Genomic DNA, 12,226 nt, shown 5'->3' with positions numbered 1-12,226 from the left:
GAACTGTAATTGCCCCGCACTGAAAGAGAAAGAACATTTGTGTTGTGTTCTAAGGTCTTTACTTATTACATGCCTCTTCAAATGCTAATGGTCTAATATTCTTGATTCTATTCACCAGAGTTTACCACATCCACGTGATTTGAATGGTTTTGGCAAAGAGTTCACTGGAGTTGTGACTTTACAAGTAGTTTGGCTTTGAATGGTTTTCCAAGATGTGTTGTGATGCTTGCACCTAATGCACCAGAACTCTCTAGAACAAGTTAATTCAGCACACCACAAATATTGAAATATTTTACATCTTCTGAATAGTGGTTAAAAATAAAATTAATATGCATTAACTGAATAAGGTATTGTGTAGTTTTACTGTTTTTACAAACTTTAAATGAAAAGAAGTCCTAAAGAATCAATATTAAAGACTTTCGACCGGGACGAGTGGGACTATCTGTGGGAGGTGCTGGGAAGGTTTGGGTTCGGGGAGGGGTTCATTGATTGGGTTAGGCTGTTATACCAGGCCCCAGAGGTTAGTGTAAGGACAAACAGGATGACATTGGATTACTTCGGACTACACCGCGGGACAAGACAGGGCTGCCCTCTCTCCCCACTGCTGTTCGCTCTGGCCATAGAGCCGCTGGCAATTGCTCTGAGAGCTTCATAGGACTGGAAAGGGCTGGTCCGGGGGGGGAGTGGAACATAAAGTCTCGTTATACGCGGATCTGTTGTTATACATAGCGGACCCAATGGCGGGGATGGACAGCATCATGGAAATCCTGAGGGAATTTGGCCGGTTTTCAGGATATAAATTGATCATGGCTAAGAGCGAGTTGTTCGTAATTCGGGCGAGGGGGCAGTAGAGTAGGCTGAAGGGATTGCCGTTCAGGCTGGTAGGAGAAAGCTTCAGATACTTGGGGATACAGGTGGCACGGGACTGGTGCAGGTTGCATAAGCTCAACCTGTCCCGATTGGTGGAACGAGTGAGGGAGGAGGTTCGGAGTTGGGATGCGCTCCCGCTGCCACTAGCGGGGAGGGTGCAGACTGTCAAGATGACGATTCTCCCGAGATTCTTGTTCATATTTCAGTGTCTCCCCGTTTTCATCCCGAGGTCCTCCTTCAAGAGGCTGAATAAAATTATCCTGGGATTTGTCTGGGCGGGGAATTCCCCGCGGGTGAGGAAGGTGATGCTCGAAAGGAGCAGAGGGGAGGGGGGGCTGGTGTTGCCGAACTTTAGCAACTACTACTGGGCGGCCAGCATAGCGATGATCAGGAAATGGATGGTGGGCACGGGGTCAGTCTGGGAGCGGATGGAGGCTGCATCGTGCGGGGGCACCAGTTTGGCGGCCCTGGTTACGGCGCCTCTGCCACTCCCGCCAGCGCGGTACTCCACCAGCCCTATAGTGGTGGCGGCTTTGCGGATCTGGGGCCAGTGGAGGAGGCATATAGGGGAAGTGAGAGCATCGGTGTGGACCCCAATCTGCGGCAATCACCGATTTGCCTCGGGGAACATGGACGGTGGGTATCGATTGTGGCAGAGGGCGGGGATTGTGAGGGTGGGTGATCTGTTCCTGGAAGGAAGCTTTCCGAGCATGAGGGCTTTGGAGGAGACGTTCGGGCTGGCGGGAGGGAATGACTTTAGATACTTACAGGTGCGGGATTTCGTGCGCAGACTGGTGCCGTCCTTCCCACGCCTCCCGCTAAAGGGGAGGCGGGACAGGGTAGTTTCTAGGGGAGAGGTAGGTGAGGGTAGAGTCTCAGATATTCACAAAGAACTAATGGGAGCAGAGGATACACAGACTGATGACCTGAAGCTTAAGTGGGAAGAGGAGCTCAGGGGGGAGATGGAGGATGGCATTTGGGCAGAAGCTCTGGGCAGAGTTACCACGACCGCAACGTGTGCCAGGCTCAGTCTGATCCAGTTTAAGGTTGTGGTCCGGGCCCACATGACGGTGGCCCGGATGAGTAAATTTGTCAGGCTGTAGGACAAGTGTGCCAGATGCGCCGGTGGGCTGGCTAATCAAGTGCACATGTTCTGGTCGTGCCCTAAACTCAGGGGGTATTGGCAGGGATTCGCGGACATCATGTCCCGGGTTTTGAAAACTGGGGTGGTAATGAGTCCTGAAGTGACAATCTTTGGGGTGTCGGTGGACCCGGGAGTCCAGGAGGAGAAGGAGGCCGATGTCTTGGCCTTTGCTTCCCTGGTAGCCCGGCCGCCAATACTGTTGGCATGGAGGGACTCAAGGCCCCCGAAGACCGAAGCATGGCTATCGGACATGGCGAGCTTTCTCGGTCTAGAAAAGGTTAAGTTCGCCTTGAGAGGTTCACTATTGGGGTTCGCCCGGAGGTGGCAGCCATTCATTGACTTCTTCGCGGAGAATTAATCGTCAGGAGGGAGGGGGGGCGCTAGGGTAGTATAGAGTAGGGGGTGGTTCAGGCAGGTCCTTGCGCGAATGGAGTTGTGGTTTGCACTATGTGTTATTTGCTTTTCCTTTTGTACGGTACTAGACAATGTCATTGTTTTAAATGCCAAAAATACCTCAATAAAATTGTTTATTAAAAAAAAAAGAATCAATATTAGCTGCTAGTTAGAAATCTTATAAAGGAAGTTTTACCCAAAATAATATTTTAGATTTGATAAGTGAAATTCATGTGACATAAATTCACTGCTATCACATGAATACAAACTACTTCAACTTTTCTAAAATGGAATTAAAACTTGCTTTGCTAAACATTAAGTTTAGCAAACTACAATACAATCCTAAAAATCAAAATGGTAAAACAGAAAATGCTGCGACACCGATTGTGAAGAAAAGTCATTGCCAGCCCTACCATTCTCTCTTAGCTTGACTTGCATTTTCCATGCATGTTCTGTTTTTATTTAAAATATTCTATTCATTGTAATAGTACGTAATTTGTAATGTGCATAAATGATATATAGTTCAGCCTTTACTTAGGTTTAAATGAAAAATAGTGATCTCTGTTTATTGTTAGTTGTGCCTGAGAATTTCCTACTGTTTACAGGGATGATTAAAAAGAGGACAGCTAGTTAATTAAAATGATACCGAGCTGATGTTCAAAATGTTTCTTCTAATGAGTCTGTAGGTTCACACACCTCAAAGGCGTGACATATCAACGGCATCATATCATAAAATGCACACCCATAGGGCAGAATATTGTGGTGGGCTCAAATAACTATTGTCTGCTAAATTAACAGATTGAATTGATTCAAATATTCTTTAATTGGAGGTGAAGTAGTCAAGTACCTGTTTAATTCATGAATTGGACAGATAGATTCCAAACGATTACGGCAAGCACCGCCAACAGACCAAATTAAATTTCTCATTTTCAGCAATCTGTATTTGCAAAGATCACAAAAAAAAATTCTTTGATCATCATGTGAAATGAATTTAACCTGCAAGGGTATTGCAGGTTCTGTTGGCAAATCATGGGCGCGATTCTCCGCTCCTGCGCCGGTTGGGAGAATCTCCTGGCGCGCCATTTTTCCACGCGACGCTGGTCCGACGCCCTCCCGCGATTCACCCAAGCGGCGAGAACGGCCCAGTCGTGTGCTGCGCGGCGCAGGCCGGAGAATCGCCCGAGACACCCAAAATGGCGATTCTCCGCTATCCCCGCTATTCTCCGGCCCAGATGGGACAGGCGGCCTGCCCAATACGATGGGTTCCCACTGGCAGCGTCCACACCTGGTCACTGCCGGCAGGAACAGAGCGGGAACGCTGGGGGGACGGCCTGTGGGGGGGGGGAGGGGGGTTCCTGCACCGGGGTGGGGCCTCAAATGGGGTCTGGCCCACGATCGGTGCCCACCGAACGACGGGCCGGCCTCTCTGAAGGAGGACCTTCTTTCCTCCGCGCCCTGCAAGATCCATCCGACATCTTCTTTCGGGGCGGGCGGCAACCACGCATGCGCAGGTTGGCGCTGGCCAACCCGCCGGGTGACGTGCCACGTCATTTACGCGGCGCCAATGCCCGGCGCGCGCTGACGACGCTGCTTTCACGACACGCCCCCCCCGAGTTCCTCGCGGCCCCGCTCCTAGCCCATTTTCGGGCCTTGAATCAATCGCGATCGGGGCTGTTTCGCGCCGTTGTGAAACTCTACGGCGTTCACTAGTCGCGGGAGTGGAGAATCGCGGCCCATGTGTGTGAGCAAGAACCTTGGGATTGTCGATTTTAAACAATGTTCCTGGGCAGCCAGATTTATCATGACAGTCAGGCCGAACATTTATAATGACATCTAGGCACAAGCAACATGAGCAGATTCATCCAAATTTCATCTAATTTATTTCATTTTTACAGCATTTTATATAATTCAAGCCATTAAATTAAAATAGTTAAGTTAATGCTGTAGTTTGGGATGAGGATTATTTGTTATTGAAGAGGATGGATGATAGCATCAGAGTTAGAAGGAATATTTATGGCACACTTTGCTGAGCACTACAAGAAGAAAATGCATCGTCCATAATTATATAAATAACGAGTCAAGAAGGGAGGGAGGACAAATATCAAAACAAAATATTTGCATCTTAAAGCAAATTCCACAAATCCATTATGGAAGGTTATAAAAAACACATTTTTCATGCAAGAAACCAAAAATATGGGGCTGAATTCTCCGTTGGCGGGATCCTCCACTTCACCTGCAACGCACTCACGCCTGCAGATTTCCCGTCGGCGTGGGGGTGGCCACAATGGGAAACCCCATTGGCTGGCTGCCGCGACGGTGGATCCCGCTGCTGGCAGGGTCGCACCGCCCCAGAAAACGGGTCTGGCAGGACGGAGAATCGCGCCCATGGTTTACGAGTTTCCACTAGGTTGCGTTGGCTTTTCAGCACAATTCACCTGAAATCAACCAAACCTGCACAAATAGTCGAGCATTTTCAAACATAAATTATGCCCAGTGAAAAGCGAGTTACCACAATCTTTTGCACTGGTATAAAGGTTGACCTTGCCCACAAAACCAGATTGAATTTGTCAATATCGCCAGTTTGCACGTTTAAAACCTATTTGTGGGGCTTTGAAGAGGCTCTTAAAACTGAACTGCTTTTAGGCACATGGAGACAAATAGGCACGCCTCAAAAGCATTTACATATTTTAATTTACAAACAAACTGATTACTGTAGCCTAATGTAACCATAAAATGATTCTGTATAAATTTTTAAAGTCATTTTCAGTTATTTAAAATCGATTAACTCATAGGTGGCAGACTAGATACTGATTAAAAGCTTTATTTTTGTGATCAGCCTGTTTTTAACTACAATAATAAAACTGCGGCAGGTTGCCATTCGTAATATAACAAAGAATACTTTCTAATGTAATTTTTTCTTAAATTATATTTATTGCCCAATAGTGTCGGTTACTAGTGGATTTTGTGTTTGGTGATCTGCAAGTGAATTTGAGCAAACAAAGCACTTTTGAAAACTAGTTGTAATTTTGAGCGCAGATAATACCCAAAGTAGAAAATCTTGGCTTCGATATTTTGGAGAATAAGGAAAACGGCATGTTTGGTAAGGAAAGTTTGGAGAGTGACAGTAAACATTATTGGAGCTATTATCTCTGTGAGGCTGCTATATCTTTCAGTACGTGGAAGATAATGTATGTAATATTTCTATTTTGATCAATTGATTGATCGATTCATTGTCACATGTACCAAAATACAGTGAAAAGTATTTTTCTGCGGCCAGGGGAACACACACAGTACCTACATAGTAGACAAAAAGAATAATTGACAAGAGTATATTGAAAAATGGCACATCGACAAATAATGATTGGTTACAGTGCGGAACAAGGGCCAAACAAAGCAAATACATGAACAGAAGCAGCATAGGCCGTCGTGAAGAGTGTTCTTACAGGGAACAGATCAGTCCGTGGGAGAGTCGTTGAGGAGTCTGATGGAAGGGTCTAGAAGAGGGCAAAGCATGGGTGGGAGGGGTCTCTGACAATGCCGCCTGCCTTCTTGAGGCAGTGGGAGGTGTAGACAGAATCAATGGGAGGGTGACAAGATTGTGTGATGCGTTGGGCTCCATGTTGTAATAGTTCAGCAAATGTACTGTATTACAGAATAGACAGACCACAATCTGGTAGGTAATATTTTTGATTTTTTTTAAACATTGCATTTGAAAATATTCCTTAATATATTTAAGAATTTAGTGTACCTCAAAATATTTTGTAACAAAATAATTAACTATTGCAGTACAGTGATTGTTATGTATAAGCAAACATAGCAATCAGTTTGTAGGACCTCCAAAGGTAAATCAGATGAGCAACAGATTTATCTGTTTTTGATAGTATCAGTAAAGATGGAATTGTGGACCAAGACACCAGAACAACATAGACGAATCATAGAATCCCTACAGTGCAGATGGAGGCCATTTGGCCCATCAGGTCCACACCGACCCTCCGATAGAGTACCTAGGCCCAATCCCCCACTTTATCCCCGTAACCCCATCTAACATTCAAAGGGGCAGTTTAGAATGGCCAATCCACCTAACCCACACATCTTTTGACTGTAGGAGGAAACCGGTGCACCTGGAGGAAATCCCCGCAGACACTGGGAGAACATGCAAACTCCACACAGTTGCCCAAGATCAGAATCAAACCCGGGTCCCTGGCTTTGAGATAGTAGTGCTAACCACTGTACCACCGTGCCGCCCCAAACGTCCCATAAGAACTTCTATATCTCTCAGTAAATGCACTGAAATGACAGCATAGCTCCTGTGTCGGAAGTTTTACAATGGAACTTGAACACTCAAATGACAGTTCTGCCAACTGGACAATGCTGAGATTGTGACTATCTAAATTGATCCCTCGGGGTTGCCTGCTAGATGGCAGATCTATGAGTTCTTTATTCCAAGATAATTCAAGAAGAGCATACATAATTCCAGACCTCTTCCTGATCAGCATCCACTTCTGCTAGCCCTGCATCATTTGTTTTTCACTCCATACTTCTTCATCCACATCATTTTTTCCCAAAAGTGTAAGCTTTCCTGAAATGCATGTGATGATGTCTGATGCTCGGCACACCTTTGCTTTCTGGCTGAGCAGAATGGAGTCCATTCCTTCTCATTCTGCAGAGACAGCAGATAAGAGTAAAACCTAGGGGTTTGCTCCCTCGTGTGATGTGAAGTGGCAGGGCAGGCTTCATCCCACCTGACCCTAGTGAATTCTCTGAGATCAACCTTAATTAATTTAATGTTTGAAGTGGGCACCTGAGGTATTAGCACATATGCTTGTGAGTTAGCCACAGAAAGTCTTTGCTTCTTTCACAAATGAGGATGGTCCCATGTTGACATTGTTAAAACTAATTGCTAAAGTAACCCCAGAAGAGTTATCTCTGTTATCCTTGCCACGGTCACTGGGCCAGTGAAAGATGTGCTGGAGATCATAGGGAGCTAAAACATTCCCACAAAAACAATTTAAAAATGAGAAGCCAAAGAGTAGGAAACAAAAAATATACCGTTATTATTTAGTGACTTATTATTTACAATTTATTAAGATCAGTTCAAGACACACACAACTTCTCAAGTTTTTGACATTAAAGACAAAACAGATATCAATAAAGCAACTAGAAAGTTGAAGAATACATATTTGCCAACATTAATAACATAACTAGTTGCTGGCGGCACAGTGGCGCAGTAGATAGCACAGCTGCCTCACGGCGCTGAAGACCCAGGTTCGATCCCGGCCCTGGGGCACTGTCCATGTGGAGTTTGAAAATTCTCCCCATGTTTGCATGGATCTCACCCCACAACCCAAAGATGTGCAGGGTAGGTGGATTGGCCACGCTAAATTGTCCCTTAATTGGAAAAAAAAGAATTGGGTACTCTAAATTATAAACTAGTCTAAAACAGACTTTCACTCCTTCTCCAATCTTCACTTCTAGCATAGAAAGAAAGACATGTATATGTATAAGGCCTTTCATTACTTCAGGATGCCCCCAAAGCATTTTGTGACCAATTAAGTACTTTTCGAGTGTAGTCACTGTTGCAATGTGGGAAACACTACAGCCAACGTGTGCATAGAAAGATCAAATAATTTTCAGCGCGATAAATGGCCAGATCATTTGGTAGCAATGTTATTTCTTAGTGACATCGGCTAGAACAGTACTCCATTATTCCTCTTCAAAAATTATGCTATGGCATTATTTCAATGCACCTTAGAAAAAAGGCAGGACCGCCAACAATATAGCCGCCCTCAGTTCTGTACTGTGTCAAAACACTACTATTTCTATTAATATGACATGGGTTGGAATTGTGAGGCACCTGGCTCGCTTAGAGGTTTCCTTGTGGGGAATGGCAGTCAGAGGATTTGTTATACAGTATGGTAGTCCAACCCCAACCTAGCATTTTATCAACAGAGAAGCAGTGAGCCCCATATTTTCAACTCCCATCTTTTGGTGTATGCACCTGTGTAATTGTGTTATAAGCAAATTATTTTGGAGCATCTGTCCATATTGAAAAACCAATAATGGCCCAATATCAGTTAATGAATATAGATAGGATTGGAGAAAGAACAGAATACAAAATACTGGTTAAAATGATAATTATTTTCAAATATTTTCAGCACAGGACCCAAAGTACCTTAATGGTAAATATGAGACTAGCATGGCTAAAGTGGACTGGGTAAATAGGTTAAAAGGCAGAGAAGCGGTAACATACATTCAATAAAATAATAAATAAATAATCTTTATTGTCACAAGTAGACTTACATTAACACTGCAATGAAGTTACTGTGAAAAGCCCTAGTCGCCACATTCCGGCGCCTGTTTGGGTACACGAGGGAGAGGAGATATTTTGTAATTCTCAACAAAGATATATTTTATTATAATAATCTTTATTAGTGTTACAACAGGCTTACATTAACACTGCAATGAAGTTACTATGAAAATCCCCTCCAGCGCCTGCTCGGGTACACGGAGAGAGAATTCAGAATGTCCAATTCTTCTAACAAGCACATCTTTCATGACTTGTGGGAGGAAACCAGAGCACCCGGAGGAAACCCATGCAGACACTGGGAGAACGTGCAAACCGCCTCCGCACAGACATTGAACCGAGCCGTGAATCGAACCTGGATCTCTGGCGCTGTGAAGGAACAGTGCTACCGTGCCGCCCTTTCTATTGATGAGAATAAATTCTACCAGAAGGATGCACCATCTGTGGCTAACTAAGAACGTTAAGGGTGTTATCAAATTGAAAGAATAGGTGTACAGTACTGCAAAGATTAGTGGTAAACCAGAAGATTGGGAAAGTTTTTGAAACCAACAAAGGATGACTAAAAAATAGGGAGGGAGAGATTTGAGTATGAGAGAAAGCTAGCAAGAAATATAAAAACAGACCGTAAAAGCTCCTACAAAGTGTACAAAATATGTAGCCAAAGAAAGCATTGGTCCCTTAGGCACTGAGGCACAAAAAGCATCCCAAGCATAATAAAAATTCAAGAGATAAAAGGGAGGGAAGAATTTAAACCATAACTAGCACTAGAGAAAAAGTAACGGGAAAACTAATGGGACTTGAGGTTGGTGCTCACCATTTACCTGATGGCCTGCATCCTAAGGTCTTAAAAGAAGCAGCTGCAGAGGTGGTAGATGCAGTGATTATAATCTTCCAAAATTTCCTGTGTTCTAGAGGTGTCCCAGTGGACTGGAAAACTGCAAAGATAACTCTTCTGTTCAAGAAAGGAGGAAGACCGAAACAATAGGCCAATTTGGCTAATATCTGTAATTGGGAGAATTATAGAATCCATTGTTAAAGAGTTGGTAGCAGTACTTTTAGAAAATCATAATATAATCAAGCAGTCAACTTGAGGAAGTAACAAAGGGAACCACTAGGTGTAGTGTATTTGGATTTCCAAAAGGCATTCTATAAGATGCTACATAAAAGGTTACTGCACAGGTAAGAGATCATGGTGTTGGGTGTGATATAGTAGTAAGGATAGAGCACTGGCTAACTAACAAGAAATAGAGAGTCAGGATACATGGGTCATTTTGAGGATGGCAAACTGTAACCAGTGGAATGTCACAGGGATGAGTGCTGGAGCGTCAACTATTTATGATCTATATTAATGACTTGAATGAAGGGATTGATTCTATTCTAGCCAAATATGCTGACAATGCAAATATAGGTAGGAAAGCAAGTTGCAAAGAGAATGCAAAGTGTCTGGGAAGAGATATAGATAGGTTAAAATCAAAAAGTTGGCACATGGAATATAATGTGATAAAATGTGACAGGAAGAATAGAAAAGTAGAATATTATTAAGCAGCGAGTGACTAGAATGCAAGGGGGATCTGGATGTGCTTGTACATGAATCACAAAAATGAGCATGCAGGCATAGCAAGTAATTAGGAAGACAAACGGAATGTTGGCCTTAGTTACAAGTGGGTGGAGTATAAAAATTGGGAAGTCTTGTTACAACTATCCAGGCATTGTTAAGACCACAACTTTGAATAGTTTCTTTACCAGGAAAGAGGTATTGGTGCTTAATTTTGATGAAGGCCATAAACGTAAATTCTATTCATGAAGTAAATGCTATCACTGACACGGGTGTATGAATATTTTGTTCTATTAAGTTTTTACTTCTCAAAACAATTGGATGTAAAGGCAATCTTTCATTAGCTGAGTACATTCACTGATTATTTACAGCATGAATAGAGATCATGTAGGGTCTTGTAAATCTGACTATTTAAAAAACTTGGTAGATAATCTGCCAGTAAGTACATTTTCTTGGTGATACTTCTCTCTGAAGTTAATTTATTCATTAAATAATTGAGTTAATTGCAGTCGGGCAATATCTTAACTCCTACTTATCTTTGCTGTTCTGTTATTTGCTCCTGAACAGCCATATCCTCATTTCATGCCTCGAAGACTGACGGGACGCAGATATCGCTCACAGCAGCCCTTACCACCTCCACCTTACCACCCGAGCTTCTTGCCATATTTCCTGTAAGTGAATTTATTGTTTTCAAAGTGGCATGCAACCTATTAATGTACTGTGACAGTTGAGTATTTATTTAATGTATAATACTTGGGAATCTTTACACCATACTCATCCAGTGGTTAAACCAGTGTACAAATTCTCTGCCACAGAGAGAAAGGAAAGAAGAGAATTCAAAGAATGTTATAAAATTTACAAGAGATTGAAAATGAACAGAACATTTTGATCAGCTACAATCTGAGTTCGAATGCACCACCTGGTATAACGAGTTGTAATATCATGATAGATTTCTTGTATTTGCTTGTACATCATAAAATATTGTATCCTGCTTTCAGTAACTTGAAAAGCCCAAGAAATCCAAATGCGTCTTTGGACGTTAAATGGTTCAGACTGTCATCAACAATTTTAACCTCATATGCAGTTCGTATATTTGGAGACCGTGGCGGAGGCGGAAGGGAAAGAGTGCCCCCACGGCACAGGCCCGCCCGCGGATCGGTGAGCCCCGATCGCGGGCCAGGCCACCGTGGGGGCACCCCCCGGGGCCAGATCGCCCCGGGGGGTGCCCCCCAGGACCCCGGAGCCCGCCCGCGCCGCCTTGTCCCGCCGTTCAAAAGGTGGTTCAATCCACGCCGGCGGGACAGGCAATTTATCGGCGGGACTTCGGCCCACCTGGGCCGGAGAATCCAGCGGGGGGGCCCGCCAACTGGCGCGGCCTGATTCCCGCCCCCGCCGAATATCCGGTACCGGAGACTTTGGCAACCGGCGGGGGCGGGATTCACGGCAGCCCCCGGCGATTCTCCAACCCGGCGGGGGGTCAGAGAATGACGCCCCAGCTGTGGAGCTTTGTCAGGGAAAATGGAGTTGATGGCCCAAGGAGCGGAGTTTGTGGTGTACTGTACACCAAAGGCAATGGTTTCAATGCTCCCAATATTTAGTTCAAGAATATTTCTACTCACCCAGTACTGGATGTCGGACAAGCGCTTTGGCAATTTAGGGACAGTGGAGGATCAAGAGCATTGGTGGTGAGGCAGACCGGTTATGGAAACTGAAGCTGTGATTTTCGATGATGTCACTGAGGCATAGAATGTAGATGGGAAATAGAAAGGGACCAAGGATAGATCTTTTAAGAATACCAAAAGTTTCCAGTGCAGGAGCAGGAAGAGAAGCCAGCACAAAGAAAGGAAATAATTTTCAGATGTTGATATGTCACAAGTTTGAATAAGATGAGCAGACAACGTGCAACAGATCTCTGTGGAAAAGTAAGATTCATCGAAATAATAAAAGTGATGGACGGGCA

General features: G+C 44.2%; 1 protein-coding gene across 3 annotated transcripts in view; it reads left to right on the top strand.

The window, feature by feature from the left end:
- Positions 1-12,226, top strand: part of LOC140429678 (E3 ubiquitin-protein ligase RNF38) — a 310,735-nt gene that overhangs the window by 265,097 nt on the left and 33,412 nt on the right. For all 3 annotated transcript variants that reach the window (XM_072516977.1, XM_072516975.1, XM_072516976.1), the window contains one exon: positions 10,834-10,937. In XM_072516977.1, coding sequence (XP_072373078.1) covers positions 10,834-10,937 — 104 coding nt within the window. The remainder of the gene's footprint in view (positions 1-10,833; positions 10,938-12,226) is intronic.

This window comes from Scyliorhinus torazame, chromosome 9 (assembly GCF_047496885.1).
Source record: "Scyliorhinus torazame isolate Kashiwa2021f chromosome 9, sScyTor2.1, whole genome shotgun sequence".
NCBI classification, from domain to species: domain Eukaryota; kingdom Metazoa; phylum Chordata; class Chondrichthyes; order Carcharhiniformes; family Scyliorhinidae; genus Scyliorhinus; species Scyliorhinus torazame.
The sequence above is the reverse complement of the archived record's forward strand: the minus strand, read 5'-3'. Positions and strand labels throughout refer to the sequence as shown.